At 36.8% G+C, this 16,983-nt stretch overlaps 2 protein-coding genes across 4 annotated transcripts; both read left to right on the top strand.

Annotated features, from left to right (window-relative positions):
• Positions 1-1,078: 1,078 nt before the first annotated feature.
• On the top strand, positions 1,079-12,774 carry LOC105121158 (FIP1[V]-like protein). Of its 2 annotated transcripts, none has more exons than XM_011019694.1 (9): positions 1,079-1,973; positions 3,975-4,216; positions 6,043-6,169; positions 6,244-6,312; positions 6,451-6,591; positions 7,083-7,184; positions 7,291-7,625; positions 8,870-10,526; positions 11,566-11,679. In XM_011019694.1, the coding sequence occupies exons 1-9, from the start codon at positions 1,191-1,193 to the stop codon at positions 11,587-11,589; spliced, it is 3,480 nt and encodes a 1,159-aa protein (XP_011017996.1). In that variant the 5' UTR covers positions 1,079-1,190; the 3' UTR covers positions 11,590-11,679. The 2 variants fall into 2 exon arrangements, with proteins under 2 accessions (XP_011017996.1, XP_011017995.1); XM_011019693.1 differs by having other exon boundaries at positions 1,080-1,973; positions 11,541-12,774.
• Positions 12,775-13,834: 1,060 nt separating this feature from the next.
• Positions 13,835-16,770, top strand: ABCI1 (non-intrinsic ABC protein 10). Of its 2 annotated transcripts, XM_011019691.1 has the most exons (3): positions 13,835-14,041; positions 14,779-14,845; positions 15,741-16,770. In XM_011019691.1, the coding sequence occupies exon 3, from the start codon at positions 15,799-15,801 to the stop codon at positions 16,486-16,488; it is 690 nt and encodes a 229-aa protein (XP_011017993.1). In that variant the 5' UTR covers positions 13,835-14,041; positions 14,779-14,845; positions 15,741-15,798; the 3' UTR covers positions 16,489-16,770. The 2 variants fall into 2 exon arrangements, with proteins under 2 accessions (XP_011017993.1, XP_011017994.1); XM_011019692.1 differs by lacking the exon at positions 14,779-14,845.
• The last annotated feature ends 213 nt before the right edge of the window (positions 16,771-16,983 follow it).

Genomic DNA, 16,983 nt, shown 5'->3' with positions numbered 1-16,983 from the left:
CAACATTTATTTTTTTTTAATTTTTTTTACTAATAAATTTTTTAATATTTTTTTAATAATTATTAAATTTATGTTTCAATTAATATCACTAATATATATGTTTGTTATTTGCTTATTTAACTTTTTGTAGATATATATTTTTTAAATTATTTTGCATGTTTTTAATTTTTAAAGTGATTTTTTTAATTAATTTATTTTTTTCTTTTGTATAGATAAATTTTTTTAATTTCATATAATATTTTTAAAATATATAACCTAGAATATTATTATTTTTATTTTATTCAAATAATGTAATACGTGTTAAATTTTATCACTGATTAAATAAAAACACTTAGCAATTACAATTAATTAAATTTATATTTCGATTAATATTATTAATATGTGAATTTGTTATTTGATTATAGAACTTTTTCTGGATATATACATTTTTTTAAAAAAATATCATGTGAATGTTTAATTTTTGAAGTGGTTTTTATGATTAATTTATTTTTTCTACTTTGTATAAATGAAATTTATTTTTAAAAATAAAAAATATTTATTTTTATATAATATTTTTAATATATACAACCTTACATAATACTTTTTTCTTTTTATTTTATTTAAATAATTTAATGTGTGTTTATTTATATTTTTATTTGATTGAATAAAAATATTCGGCAAATATAATTAAGTAAATATTTCGTTTTGTGAGATTAAATATCTTGATATATATATTTTTTAGTTTTTATTAATATTTTTTTTAATTTATTAGAATATATATTTTTTAATTTATTGAATTGTATGTGTGTGTATATATATATATATTTTTTTTATTTACACATAAAAAAACCTTTTAGTTATAAAAACATGTTAAAAAAATTAGTACATATAATTTTTTTCATAAAAGATAAAAATATCTAATATGCTGCGGAGCATGCATCCCATAACTAGTGTATGACTGACTATTGAGCGTTAAACCCTCCGTCCAAAACCGACCACAGCCTCACCTCAAAATAAAACCACGCCCTTCCCCTTTAGGTAAATGTCAAACCCCGACCCCGACCCCGACCCCGACCCCACTTTCTCATACATTTCACTTCACGCATAAAACACGAACCAAACAAACACGCCACCCCTCAAAACCCTTCTTCTCTTTTCTTCTCTCTCTAAAAATCCAAGCAAACTCTCTTTTCCTCACTTATCCCTCTACGATGGAAGACGACGACGAGTTTGGAGATCTCTACACTGACGTCTTACGTCCATTCTCCTCGTCTCTATCCTCAGCTCCCCAACCTCTCCCCGCTACCTCTTCTCTCCACCGTCCGATCGATCTCAACGACGCCATCAAGGACGATGACGACGAGATCCTCCACGCTGTTTCCCACCGTCACCCCTCTGCTCCTTCAAACCAAAATCCAATCGAAATAGCTGCCTTTTCAGCTTCTCAAGTTAGGGTTTTGGGAGATGCAGAATCTCCGATTAAAGGTTCGATTGCCGAGGACAGAGATTTAAATTTTGATATCGAGGATGTTAATACTGGGATTCTTGAAGATTCGCGACCGATTATACCTGGATTGATGGAGGATGATTCTACAGAGATTGAAGCTTCTGCTGTGGTCAGTGGCGGCGGCCGAGGAGGAAGGGATTGGGAGGAGGACGAGGAGAGTGACAGCGAGGATGATTTGAAGATAGTGTTGAATGATAATAGTCATCCTGGTGGGCCCATGGGGATTGACAGAGAGATTGGTGATGACGACGATGATGATGAGGATGGGGACCCGCTTGTGATTGTTACGGACGGGGATGGACCGAATCAAGCCATCGAGGAGAAGGATTGGGGTGGCGGCGAGGATGGGGTTGCTGCTGTAGGAGGTGGGGCGGAAGGGGAGAGGAAGGAAGGAGAGGCGACAGGGAAAGGGAATGCAGTGGTGGGACCGAAGATTGGGTATAACAATCATGGGTATCATCATCATCCGTTTCATTCTCAGTTTAAGGTCAGTGTTGTAGTTGTTGATGTTATATGTTGAGCTTTAAAAGAAAGAAAGAAGAAAAGCAAGATAGGACTTTTGTAACTCTTGTACATATGATATGAGTGGCTTTTATACTTTTTTTTTCCTTACAAATGTATGATTACTTGAAAAAGTTGAATGAGAATTCTTGAATCTAATTGATTATGCTTGTGAATTTTATGTGGTTTTTTCATGGCATTACTTCTTTCTGCTGACTAGATGTGTTATCTGTCTACAAGGTTAGGGATTTCCTAAATAGTGCGAGCAGTTGAGTATTTAAATGGCTTCTTCACTCAATCCAATTGTTGATATTGCTCATCTAAGTTTTGGTGCCAGGGCAGCCTACACTTGAGAAGAATTGTGTAGTCAACTGTGAAACCTGGTTGTCCTGGGTGAAACATCTCTGGGATTTTGTATAAATAATCACTCGCTAAATTCTTAGTTTAAATGCAAATGATAAGAAATTCGACAAGTTTTTTCTGATTGTAATCACTCCTCAGATGCTCCTGCAATAGCATTATTACCTGGGAACAGATGCAATGCATAATAACGCTAGCACAAAGATTACATCCCGCGGACAATTTTGGGATGCCAACAAACTTTGGCATCGGTTCTTCCAAGATTTCATGATTTTCTTTTTACCTCTCCTATACATGTGTGAAGCGTTTGATGATGGGATCATTTTCTGCATCATGTCAGAATGCCCGGAAGTCAGATTTTTTTTGTTCCCTGTGGATCACAATAACAATCTCTGGTCTTTGTGATTATCAGTTGGAAGAGGTGGATTCTTACAAGGATGAAAATGATCGAGATATCCTTATTGTGGATGTATGGAGAGCTCTTATAGCTAAGCGTGTTTCTCAATGCTTGAACGTGTCAATTAAGCTCATAGTTGTAACTTTTATCTGGGTTGATCTATTGCATGTGTATAATAGGGGTACTGCTGTTACATGAACGGTCGAGAAGGTAAGTGATTGCTGGGGATATTTGGATAATTTTGCACCATTTGGTTATAGCCAATAAGATGTGCGCATAATTTTGCAAACAAATGGCATGCAGCCTATTGTTTATGTCGTGTGACCCCCCCCTAAAAAATAAGTGATGTATCTAGCAATGACATAGAAATGCTTTTATTTCTCGTGTTAGATGGTCATGTAGTCATGAGCCATATTGAGCTAAACTCAGTTATTCCTCATTGGTCATTGAATCGTCTAACTTAAATTCAACAATTCCACTGACATCTGTTACATTTTGAAATTGGAATCCATAAGTTTGGGGAGCCATTCTGTTGAACCTGCTTAGTGATTGATTTGAAAACTTGTAATAGCCCCAGCAGTCAAATTAATGTGTGGTTTCTTGCTTGGTCTTTTTGAAACTATCCCTACCATCTTTGCTCTTACTGTCCACTTCCTTCTTGATTCCAAGCTGTAAAGGCACCTCCCTTACCTTCAGTTTCCCATCTTGCCTGTCTCTTTGTGCAAATTTTTTCATATTCTTGCGAAGGAAGAGGGTAGAATATAACTTCTTTGCTGTTATGGATTCTATCTCGGTCTTGAATTTCACAACTAACTCTACAAGATGGCATGCCTAGCCTCAGAGTTTTTTTTGTTTCTTGTAAGCAGGATGTGTTCTTTAATGCCATACAAATTCTAAAAAGATGAATTGGTTGACCTTTTCAAATGTTTTGATTTGGGATAATTCTGTTGTTTGTTGCTAGTGTGATGGAAAGTTAAGACTTTAATTTTGACATGGTTTATAATCATGAATTGAAAGGTTGATTTTTGTGATCCATGCTTAACTTTTGCCAGCTTGTAGTTTCCATGAAAATAACAATCACTGTTGAGAAGTTAATTGTGTATGAAAAGTTTTCTTTACCCGCAATTGTTTGATGCCTATGGTTACTTTTGTTTTTAATTTGGTGGGCTTGCCACTTTTTTCATTTCATTTCCTTGTTGACACTATGGTTTATTTTCTTTTTTCATGCAGTATGTGAGACCTGGGGCAGCTCCGATGCCTGCAGCTCCTATTGTTGGTCCTGGAGGAGCTCCAGGTCAAGTTCGTCCTCCCATGAACATGAGTACTATAGCTGGTCGTGGTAGAGGTGACTGGCGACCAGTAGGAATAAAAGGTGGTCCTCAAAAGAACTTCCATCCAGGATTTGGAGGCCCTGCTTGGGGTGCAGGGCGGGGTTTTGGCAGTGGACTGGAATTCATGCTTCCTTCCCACAAGTAATTTTCACTTAAATTCTGCTGCTGGTTTCTTTTTTCCACTAAGTTTCGTTACATTGTTTTGTTTTTATGAATATCTTGCATTAATTTGTTTGCTAAATATTTGCTTCATTTAATGGATTTTTGTAATGTCAGTACTGATTGTATTAGTCAATGCTCTGTATGATCTCTGCAGTACCATCCTGGGCTTTCATTGCTTTCCTTACAATCTCAATTGTCAGCTTCTTTTTTCTGTCTTACCTGCATATTTGGATAACATAGGCAATGCTATGGACCTGTGGCCAAAAGAAAAGCACTGAGCGAAGAATTTTTTTTTATTGGATATCAGTTGTTTCATCTTCTCATCTCTCTCTCTCTCTCTGTTTAACCCTCTTTCCTCTCTATTTTTTATTGTAAGAGAAGCATATCTATGAGCTGTTACTTCATTGTCTGTTACTATGTTTCATTGGTGTTCTGGCATACTATTTGCTAGAGAGGTTCAAAATTTCATGTTATAAGAGTAACAAATGACAACATTGTCAGCAATAGATCAAAGCCTTACATCTTTACATGGTTCTGTGTTGGTAACATGTAGTGTCCATCATTTGATCTTTATGAATAATTCTCGTGCTATAGATTCTACCTTGGGTTTGGTTTAGATATATGTGTTATTAAAGCCTTCACAAAAGAAAGACTAATCTAGATGAATGATTTTTAAAATATTTTTCATTTTCCTAAGTTCCATAAAATCAGGTGAGCTGGACCAAGTTCTAAGGCATTCTTGTATTAAGTACTAGACAGTTTTAGGGTTTTCATATGAGACCTGTCATGGGTTTGTAGATGACATCAACCATAAAATTGGATTTTTGGAGGGTTTCCCCATTTCAAAACAGCCTGTTGTTTTTCCCACATGCTCTCTATTAGATCAAGTATGATCTTGATGATGTTTCTCGAATATAGTGAAAATTGAACTTAGCATTCATCTTTGTGTAACATAATATTTTCAAACTGATTAATGCTCCGTCTTGTAAAACCTTATGAAGCACTGCTGAGGAACTATGTACCCTATAATAATATGCAGGAAATTGGATTTCAAATCAGCCCCTTTTGCATGAGATACAGAACCTTTTGAGATGGTACAAAATGCGGGTGCTGTTTACATAGCCTGAAAGGCTGTTGACGTTGCCCTTCCTCAAAATGAAAATTTTATAAAAAAGAAATTTTGTTTTTAGTATAGCTCCTCCCTAAAAGGCTGTTCATGTTGTCCTTCCTCAAGATAAAAATTTTATGAATAAAATAATTTATTTTTAATATCTGTTAAGGCTGCTAAGATGAGCTGTTTTCCTACATTTATGTGTGTGGAATACCATTAACTGCAAAAGATTTTAATTTTAAATTTGTACTTTGGTTAATGCAGATTCACTAATTAGATAGATTAATAAATTGGATGCTGCCTGGAAATTTGGAGATGTTTGAGATTTGACACCTTCTAATTGCCATCTGTGTATGTACTGTACTGCCTGAGTTTTTACCTCAGCAGGCTGTTTGTTTGGTCTATAATTGCATAAATTTCTTTGTGGAATGGCCGCAACAGAATCTTCACCTAATATGCTTTTAAAATCCTTGGTCTTGTCATGCTGATGTCTTTTTTAGTGAGTTCAAATCCACTATACTTGTGAGCTGATTCCCAAGATATGCTTTGTTTGCATGTCATGGCAAACCTGTTGTTTGCTCTTTAATTTGTGAATTGTCCATTCAGAATGGGACTACCATGCATTGTCCAATTGAGGTATAGTGTTTGTTCTGACTCTTGTTGAATGATTATAAAATTTAAATATTATTTTCAGGACGATATTTGATGTTGACATTGATGGCTTTGAAGAAAAGCCATGGAAATATTCGGGTGTGGACGTATCAGACTATTTCAACTTTGGTTTGAATGAAGAGAGCTGGAAAGATTATTGCAAACAGCTGGTATGTAACATATTTTAACTATATTATGTATTAGATAAATGAATATGTAAGACAATTTGATTTCAATTGTGTAGGAACAATACCGACTGGAGACTACTATGCAAAGCAAAATTCGTGTTTATGAAAGCGGGCGGGCAGAGCAGGTAATTGTATGCTTAGGCATCATGTGCTTATTATATGCATGCTGTGGCCTGTTGATATCCATGCATGTGAAATGAATGGTATTTCAGTTTTAACTTGATGAAGAGGAAGTTTCTGATTTTATATTGCATTCACTTTAGGAGTTCGATCCTGATTTGCCACCGGAATTAGCAGCAGCAACAGGTTTCCGTGATGCTCCAGCTGACAATTCAAATGCTGGAAAGTCAGACAACGCACAGAATGATTGGACTAAAGGATCTGCTCGTTTCCGGGCCCAAATAGTAAGCTTTGACTTCTATTCTCCTTTTCCATGTATTTAGCATAAAGATTTGACTATTTATTTTTCATAACCAGAGATGAAATTCTGTGTCTTTTTGAGAAGGCTCTCTTTTATCATTCATCTATTGTGTGCAACTTAAATGTATCTATTCTTGTTGTGTGGCCAGGAATTTATTTAACTTTTGTTCCTTTAAATGTTTGGTTCTTCCTTATTGTCCAAATGATCAAACTTAGTTTTCTATTGTTCCCAGTGGGGCATGTTGTTAAGACCTGGGATTTTCATTTGGAGATCTCAGATCAAATATTGGGAGGGGTGTCTTCGAGTGGGGACTTAGGAATTGGAGTAGGGCTATATTTATTCTGTAGTCCCAGGCCCATTGGCCCCCAAATGAACCAAAAAAACATTGCTTTCTGTAAATGTTTTAAAGATATGAGATCTGTTGTCAGTTCCATATTGCTTTGAGGATTCACTGGCTGACTTTATTTGCTTTAGCCATCTGGCAGAGCAATACAAGTTGAAACTGGTCATGGTGAGCGCATCCCTTCCATTGAAGGCCGAGCTCCTCGACTTCGTGATTCTGATGCAATTATTGAGGTAAACAAACATTTGTCTTTAATTGCTCTGATACAACCGTATTCCTTTGACTGATATCTGCGCACTACATATGCAGTGTAGAGTAATTGAAAGTTTCTTTGAACAGATTATCTGCCAGGACTCTGTAGATGATTCCTCCACAGGAGATGGTGTCCAGGATGCAGCAAACGATGAACCTCAAAGAGATGATTTTAGAGGAAGCGATGTAGCTGAAGATGACATGGCGGAGACAGAAAATGAATATGCTGGTGATTTGCCACAGGCTTACAATGATCAAAAGGGTGGGAGAACACCTCACATGAATTCTGCCCGCAACATGCCTGAGGGAGATGGGGTTTCACCCTTCCATCCCGAAGCATCAGCTCCATACCCCCATGCTGGTCCGAGGGGTCACCCTCCTTCGTACCCTGGTAGGGACTTTGGCACTCCTCGTGAGGAAAGGTATGAATAAGGCTATATCATATTCAATAATTCCATTATGGCAGTGTAGGATATGTCCAAGGAATGTGTATTTGTTTGTTTTGTGATGGGCTGGGGTTTGTTAAATTGGGAAATTTAGGGTTTTAGATTGATGTGGAATGTATAATTGTTTAGGATTATGCAAATGGTTGGAGAACAATGGAGCTTGGTGGTGGCAAAATGGAAAAAATAAGCTGCAGGTGTTTTGGTATGGTGGTTAAATGTTAATAGATTTAGGGTTTCTTTTGAGTGGTTTAATGGGTACGGAGTTGAGAAAGAGTTGCGGCAAAGGTGAGTATTAGGGTGAAAATTAGGGTTGCACTGGTGTAATGATTGGTAGGGTGGCAACCAGAGGAAAGTTGGGGGCTGTACAATAATTATGGTAGTCGCAGAATTCAGAGAAGAATAAGTGTTCAAAACCAAAGGAGAGAAATCTCATAGGAATGCCTTCCACTAAACCAGATACTCTTGATCTATCTTGTGCTGTATGTATTCAGCATCTGCTCATTCTCTCTCTATTTATTTTAGTCTTTATATTTCAGATAACAAGAGATTGGCGTTTGGACATTTGAAAGCATCTTAAAGAGATTATAATCTTGCTTCTAGAGAATGCATTTAGGATACCATAAATACTGAGTAGTGGTGCTAGCAGGAGCAGCTTGGCCAACTTTATATGCTTTAGTGAACAATGGTTGGAGGATTCAAAAAGATCACAAAAAATATTGAATGTGAATTAGATGTAGGCTGAGTCATGAATGGATGTACACTGAGTTAATGGTTTCTTATTAGAAAAACCAGGAATATGCACATCTATGGTCATAATGACACTGCTGTGTGATGCTGCTAGTTATAGTCATTTATTTGAACATTTCCATGATCACAATGACACTGTTGCTTGATGCTGCTAGTAGTCGTCAATTACTAGTCAATATGAAAACTCACATTTGTGTGCCCCATAAATTGGATTGCTTAATGGACCATGGATATTTTTGTCTTTAACATATTCGGTTATAAATTGTTTTTTGTGATGGTTTTTTTTGTTGTTGGAGAATTTCTTTTAAGTTGTAAATGTCTAACAAGCCACAGACTGGCCGTTGTGAATGTTTTATGGGTCAAGAAATTATAAGTTAAAGTTTTCTATTAGTTTTGATGTTGGTTTAGCTTTCACTTGTTAAAGCTGCACCTGCACTGCTGAGAAAATTCTAATTCTTTCCTCATCTTCACAGGCAAATGCAGGGAAGATCCCGTGACAGATCACCTCAGTTAACTCCTGCTCAAAGCTCACGTGACAAGAAATTTATTGATAACACGGAGGAAGAATCAACTGAAAGTATGGTTGGTAAACACGGTCTGCGGGTATCATCTCCCATCACAGTTCAGGATGCAAGAGAGTTGAGTTCTGAGAAAAAAGATGATGCTGAGCCTTTGCAGGCTGAAGGAAGCTCTAGATTGGGAAGGGATGAAATGGGTGAGAATGAAGAAACCACTAATGATACTCCCAAGGATGGAAATGTGCTCCATTCTACTAGGAAACAAAAAGTAAGTTCTCATGTAGAACAGCCTGCATTGCAACAGCTTGATGATGAGGAAGACTCAAAGGCTGCAAGAAGTAGTGAAAATAGCAAAGCAAGATCAAGCAGTAGCAAAGACTATCGAAAATGGAAGGATGGTGTTGAGGAGGAGGAGGTTGTTCAAGGTAGACGTTCTACACGTTCAGGTAGCATCAGAAGGCACCTTGATGAAAACGAACAGAATTTTCGGAGAAGGGATCGTGATGTGAGACACGAGATGGAAAGAAGTCATGTCATAATAAGAGGGAGGGAGGATTCTTATCCTCGCAGAGACTTGGATCCTAGCTTGCACCATCATTTGCATATGAAACATGAGGGCTATGATAGGAGAAAGGAGCAAGAAAATTCAGACATCTCTTGGCAACAAAGAGAAGAAGATCCACATAGTAGCAAACATAGAACTGAAGACAGGAAGAGGGAACTTGGAGATGAAATGGGATCTAGGCACCGGAGTAAGATTCGGGAGACTGAGAGAAGTGACAAAGATGAACATCTTCATCCAAGAAAACAGTTAGAGAATGGCAGCTACAGGATTCACCATGAGAAGGATGGTAGTTCACAACACAGGGAAAGAGATGACAGTTTGAAGAGTAGGTTTGAGACGGTAGATGACTTCCACAGCAAACGGAGGAAAGATGAGGAATATATGAAAAGAGAATATGCTGATAAGGAGGAGATCCTGCATGTCCACAGAGAAAATACCAGTCGCCGCCAGCGTGAAAGAGACGATCAGCAATGGATTAGAGACAATCTCGATGACTATCACTCTGTCAGGCATAAAGATGAGGTCTGGTTCCAAAGAGAGAGGGGTGAGAGGCCGAGGGAAAGGGAGGATTTGTATAGGCTAAAACAATCCAATGAAGAAAACTTACCAAGACGGGAGAGAGAAGAAGGACGAGCTTCTGCGAGGAGTGGGCGTGGTGTGGATGACAAAGCATGGGCTGGCCATGCTAGGGGGAAAGATGAATATAAAGTTTCTGATAAAGACTACCATCTTAAAGATGCTGTTCGAAACAGTGAACACCAGAAAAGAAGGGACCGGATGGAGGATGAAAGTCTTTCACATCATAGGGTGCGGGATGCTGTTTATGCACGAGGAAATCAGTTTAGTAGTGATGAGAGAAGATCCAGGCAGGAAAGGTCAAGCACTCGCATCGATCGCACTCTGGATACTTCTGATAACCAGAGGGTGCATGAGAAGAAGCATAAAGAAAACACAAGGAAGAACAAAGAATCTGATGGCGGAGATCATGGCACCTCGGGCCCTTCCAGAAGAAACCAAGAAGACCAGAGTGGTCACAGTGATGAAATGGTATTTTTCATGCTTAGCTCTAGAAAAAATAATGAAATGGAGGAGTAGCAGGTAGGGAAATCCTCCTTAAGATGTCAGGTCATCGATAAATGAAGTAATATAAAAAAAACGTCTTAGAAGAAAATTGTATTACTGAAGGTAAAAACATAAATACGTGGACATGTTGTCCTTCTAATGACAAAACTGAGCTAACAGGAACCAACTAGGAACTATCCAAACAGGAGCTTCTCCCTCCCAAGAGCCCTTAAATAAAATGCACAACAGCTGCTTATTAGATACCAATTCTCTAGACTGCTAAATCTCCAACTGCCAAACAATCCCACAGATGCCACATGTCCACAGCGTTTTCTCATCCTTTCATGTCCTAAACCCTTCAGTTGGACCAGAGTGACCCCCACCCTCCACAAAATAACCTAATTCTCTCTAATCAAGTAAAGCCTGTTCCACATATTCCATTCCATAAACATGCAAAAAAAAAAAAAAAATAGTCTGCCTGTTACTGAAGCACATACTAAGGAGAGAGAAGCCTCGTGAGGCCATTTCACTCGAAGCAACTCTGATGATATATGAACTGATACCCAGCATATGCAAAAATACTCTTAAGATATATGTATGTGTTATCGGGTTATAGTCTTACACATGCTTCAGTATCTTATCTTACCAATGCAGGTATAGTGGAGATCAAGGTACGTGGGCAGGTAGTGCTGCAAATTCTTAGGGTTATGCTTAGGCATGTCGAGCTGTTTTGACTGTTAAGATTTCTTGAAATTAGTTCACAATGGTGTGCTAGATTCAGATTTGATTTTCTTTATGGAAACTTATTTCTTTTTAGATTCTTGAAATTAGTCTCCAATGAGAGCTTGGAAACTATTTTTGTTTACTCTCAGATTTCCTTTAGTATATGTTCTCTGTCCCTTGGCAACTCATTCGGTTGTCGACTAGTTGGCCTCTTGCTGATTGATTTAGATAGTGCCTTGAGCTGAGCTGGTGCTGTTCATCTTTTACTTTTGCTAGATTTTAAAACGCTCTCGTGCGCCAGGAAATGGAGATGCTGAGATCTTGATCCAACGGAACTCTTCCAAAAGGCACAAGGAAGATGCTTCCTCAGATGATGAACAACAAGATTTAAGGAGAGGACGCTCAAAATTGGAACGTTGGACAAGCCATAAAGAGAGGGATTACAACATCAGCAAGTCATCAGCTTCCTTGAAGTTTAAAGAGATTCATAGGAATAGCAATGACGGATCCTTACAAGGCAGTAAACTTCCCAATGACCTTCCTAAGAAAGTTGAGAAGCGTACCAAAGTCGAGACTGTTGAGAAGCATCCTGTGAGCGAAGATAAAGATGTTGCTGAAGTGGTAAATAAGGACACTGATATGAAGCCATCGGAGGACTGGCACCTGGACACAGTTGAGAAGTTGAAGAAGCGGAGCGAGAGGTTCAAGCTTCCGATGCCAGGTGAGAAAGATGCCCTTGCAATAAAAAAGACAGAGAATGAGGCACTGCCTTCTGTCAAACCCGAGACTCCTGCAGATTCAGAGATTAAACCAGAGCGGCCTCCTCGAAAACGAAGGTGGATCAGCAATTGAAAGTGCAGTTTAAGAATACATGTTCAAGTGCATTGCCTTATTAATTTTGAGGGCCTTGTTGAATCACCTTGAAGATCCTGTCATCTGCCAGTGATTTAAGATGGCTTCCAGGGATGGCCATGTGCCTCTGTGACTCTGCAAAAATCTCTGTAACCATGTTTTGGTTCCATACTTATTTGACATTTATGTGTACATACTGACAGATGTAACCTTAAACTGGTCACTCACTGATACTGGCCCACGAATTACTTTATAGTATCAATTTGAACTGCATTACTCAGATTTAACCTGCAGCGGGGTGAGGATCAAATACCAGATCCACAAATGCTGTTTACACGATGGCCCTTGAGGAAGCCATTACCCTTGAGACGAGGCACTAGTTCAATGTTGGGAATCTTCTGGATATGGCTATGGGTTTGAAAGGAATTTGTATGGAGAACTGGGGCAGCACTTTTGTATGCTGGTAGGGATTTTCACGAACTGGTGATATTACTATTATCTGCATCTTGTATGTTGATTCATCATTCCCAGCCTTTTTATTTGGGGGCAGGAACTGGGAATGCGATCAGAGACCCGTTTTTGTATTATAGGAATTGAGTTATAGGAGATGATCAAAGAGAAGAGAAATAAAATATGAGTGGATGTCCTTCAACTTTAATGACTTCTTGTTTTCCTGTTTATTTTTCAGTTTTAAAAGTACTTTTGTTTTTATGTTTTAAATTAATATTTTTTTAGTATTTATTAATTATTTTAATGTGTTGATGTTAAAAATAATTTTAAAAAATAAAAAATATTATTTTAATATAATTTTTAGTAAAAAATATTTTAAAAAATAATTATATTTATATTTTTAAATAGACATATAATCTTGCTTGTACGTGCGTCTCGCTGGAATCCCTGTAGCTGAAAACAGCATGCATAGCTGCTGTGTTTGAGGATGCGTATGTTTGGTATTGATATGGTGAAATATTTTAAGATAATATTTTTTATTTTTTAAAATTTATTTTTGATATTAATATATTAAAAGCATTTAAAAAATAAATTTATAATAATTTTTTTTTAAAAAAAATTAAATATAAAAACAAAAAAAATTAGCAAGTAGTGCGTGTTTGAGGTTGAGATTACCACAGTATGATTCAATCTGTGTTTATAAGATTCCACAAGTCTTTGATCTATCTTTAAAAATATTTCAAATTATGTCTATTTGTAGCAAGTTAGATCTTAATGGAGCCCATGTTAACATCATGCTTGTGGTAAAAATTAATTTTTAAAGTAATGTTTTTAAAAATATATAAAAATAATATTTTTTATTTTTAATATTAATATAATTCAAAATAATAATAGAAAGACTAAAACTCTCTTAAAATCTAAAAATATTAATTTGAAGTAATAAAAATAAAAATGATTTTTTTAAATAAATAAATAAATAATAATAAATCCAAAGTAAACATTAACCTCCCAATCGGTAAGAATCCGCTTCTCTGCTAATATCTTTTTCCCTTGATGGGAACAATCTTAATTTTCCTACAGGTAAGAGAAGTGGTCTGTTTTATTTACTTTTAGTGATAATTACAAATATATATATATATATATATATATATATATTCTATGATCTGTTCTTAGATTTTCTTTCTATACTTATAAATTACATTAGAAAAAAAATTATGAAAAGGATGAAATGACCAAAATGGCCTCATATATAACGAATTAATCATCGCAAACGATCACCCTCTCTTCCTCCCTCTATCACCGCGCGGCACTCTCTCCCCGTTTTCTACTTTCTCTGACTAAAACGAAGAACTGAAGTCGAGATTAACAAATAATCTGCTTTCTCTGATTTCCTCTCGTGTTGATTCCATTTTGTGTCTGGAACTCAACAATCTTGGTTTCTCTCTTTCCCTCCTTCCTGGAACTCAAGAGCACAGGTAAGAGTTTTCTTTTCGATCGAGACTTTGAATAACGGGTTTAGGAAATGTTTTTACCATTATATAACCTAACTAGGCATGTTTATATGGAAATTGATCAAAACACTCAATTTAATTTCTGGGGTTACTGTTCACAGAACCATAAATACGATTCCTGCCTTTGGTGTCCTTCATGGATGGTTTCTGAATATGAAACTTGAAGTTGAATAGCTTTGAAATTGCGTCTGCGTTTGTCTGGTTAATGGATGCTCATGAACTGTGTGAAGGCTTTGTCTGTTCGTATTTTTTAGAATCCAAAATAGAGGTTTGAATTTTAAGGTGTGTATGAATTTTAAGATTTGAATTTCAAGACAGCACATGCATCGCATATTATCAATGTGTGCTTTCCTGTTGAACTAGGATATGATATAGGCACTGACGTTACATTTATCTTTAGTTTCTCAATGAATCTATGTTTATGGTAGCATTTAACTTTTGTTCTCTTCTGAGCGTGGTTGAATCTTGCTTGCATATAAATATGGGTAGAAAATCATCCTCGTTTTCGTTTTGATTTGTTCATTTATTTCGTGGAGTATTGCTTCCTCTGTGCTTGTAGTTAGTAACAATGAGGAAAACATAACCCCCCACCAACCCAGGAAAAAAATAAAATAGACACAGGTTGGTCTTTTAAATGTTCAAGTTAGTTCATTTAGTTTATAAACTGTGCAATTACTAAACAATGGTTTTTGAAATTGCAGAGTGGTGCTGGCATTTTCTCTTCTCGAGAATCTACCCAAACTACCATGCATTGAATATTATGGATCGGTGACTGTGATGTGAAATCATGTGTGTTTGTTTTAACTTTTTGAAGCAACAAGAACTTGGATAATGGCAAACTTAAATATTCAGATTTTTTTGACTTTTTTTGTCGAGGATGTAAAATGTTATTGAACATGTAAACCTTAGGATGTAGAGTGTAATTTATGAAAGTATGGAGGGAAAGTGAAATTTAGAGCAAACTATAAGTGGTTTTTTGTAATTATCTCTAACTTTTATCCAACATTTTGTAAATGTTTTATGTACAAAGAAAGTTCACGCAAATAGTATACAAGGTGTTTGATCATTTGCCTCAATGTAGTTGTGGATATTGATTTGGTTTCTTTATGGAAGAAGTCAAGTGATTTTTGTTCTTTTTTCATTTGGATATCTTGATTAAATTTTCAATCTTAGTTTTGGGTTGTTAATGTTTTAGTGATACAATAGTTCTTGTGAATACTGGCCAGTCTTTATGTTGGTTCCATGATGGGATGGGATGAAAAAAGATTTCATACGATTGGAAGTGGTCTTTACATTATTTTATAAAAAACTATTTGGGATGGTTTTTGGTGATAATTTGGGTTTTATTTGTACTGGATGATGCTGTGGTCTTCAGGTGTCATTAATGACTGTGTGTTAAGGCCAAACTCAACTCGCATAATTCGTGCTTCTTAGATGACTCAAATAAAAACTTCTTATTAACATATGCAGTTGTGTGCTTCTGTGGCTTTGGTTAATCCTTAATTATAATTTCCTTTTGGTTGTTGACTTCTTTCTCTATCCATCTTGATGTTATCTTGCACTTTGATGATAAATGGGATAAAATTTCAAATTTTCTTTTTTGTTAACTTCTTGTTGAGCACTGGTTGTCTAGATTCTAAAGTTTCTTTTGGATTTCAAACAGGTGAAAGTTTGTGTGCAAAATCTTGAACGACAGCACGCTTTCAATTTTTTAAGCCTCAATGTCGCTTCGGAAAGCACCCCTCCCTCGGATCCTTCTCGACAATGTATCGTGCATGAGAAATGCCCAGCAAATCTTGCGGCATGTAAATGTCTCTGTTCATGATGGTGGGGCGCTTGTACTGACAGGCAGCAACGGTTCGGGCAAGAGCACTTTTTTGCGAATGTTAGCCGGTTTTTCTAAGCCTTCTGCGGGTCAGATACTTTGGAATGGTCATGATGTGACTGAATCTGGAGTGTTCCATCAGTACAAGCTTCAGCTCAACTGGCTCTCCCTGAAAGATGCCATCAAGGAAAAGTTTACTGTACTTGACAATGTTCAGTGGTTTGAGCTTCTTGAAGGCAAGCAAGGGAATTCTCTGCCTGCTCTTGAGTTGATGGGGCTTGGAAGATTAGCAAAGGATAAGGCAAGAATGTTGTCCATGGGGCAGCGAAAAAGGCTGCAGCTTGCAAGGTTACTGGCGATTGACAGGCCAATTTGGTTGTTGGATGAGCCTTCTGTTGCATTAGATGATGACGGGGTGAGGTTGCTTGAGTACATTATCGCAGAGCATAGAAAGAAGGGAGGGATTGTCTTTGTTGCGACTCATCTACCAATTAACATTGAGGATGCCATGTACTTGAGGTTGCCACCAAGGTTCCCCAGAAGGATGACCTTGGTAGATATGCTTGATCGTGCAGAAATCTCATAAAACAGGAGGTGCATATTTCTGCTCTGCTGCGCATTGATTTTTTCATTGCATCCGAACTAGTTGTCTTCATTTAACTAGTCGAGCTTCTGGTGAGTTATTCCAAAATAGTACATGCCAGTAGATGCAAGGCAGATGAGTCCAGTCTTCCGTCTTTTCTAATTGCCTGAAATTAGAGTTGTGATTCTTACTTAGATTTCATCAGTGACACAAGTAGCATATATTTTTCTTTTATTTTCCCTTTGTAATTCGGGTCCTTGAGGAGATATAAGGAATGAAAAGTCACACATGGGAAAAATATTGGACACAAGGGCTTGAGTCCAAAATATATATGGCAATTAGTCTTAATAATTGTGTGATTGCCATATATATATATATATATATATATATATGAGAATCACACAATTATTAAGACTAATTGCCTTGCTGTGTGCTTGTACAATTAATTAAGGGAAAACTAATTGTGTAAAATAAACATCCTTCTCTCTGCTGCTGCTT

Source organism: Populus euphratica, unplaced genomic scaffold, assembly GCF_000495115.2.
Source record: "Populus euphratica unplaced genomic scaffold, PopEup_1.0 scaffold31.1, whole genome shotgun sequence".
Lineage (NCBI taxonomy): Eukaryota > Viridiplantae > Streptophyta > Magnoliopsida > Malpighiales > Salicaceae > Populus > Populus euphratica.
Note: the sequence above shows the minus strand (reverse complement) of the source record. Positions and strands in the feature narration are given on the sequence as shown.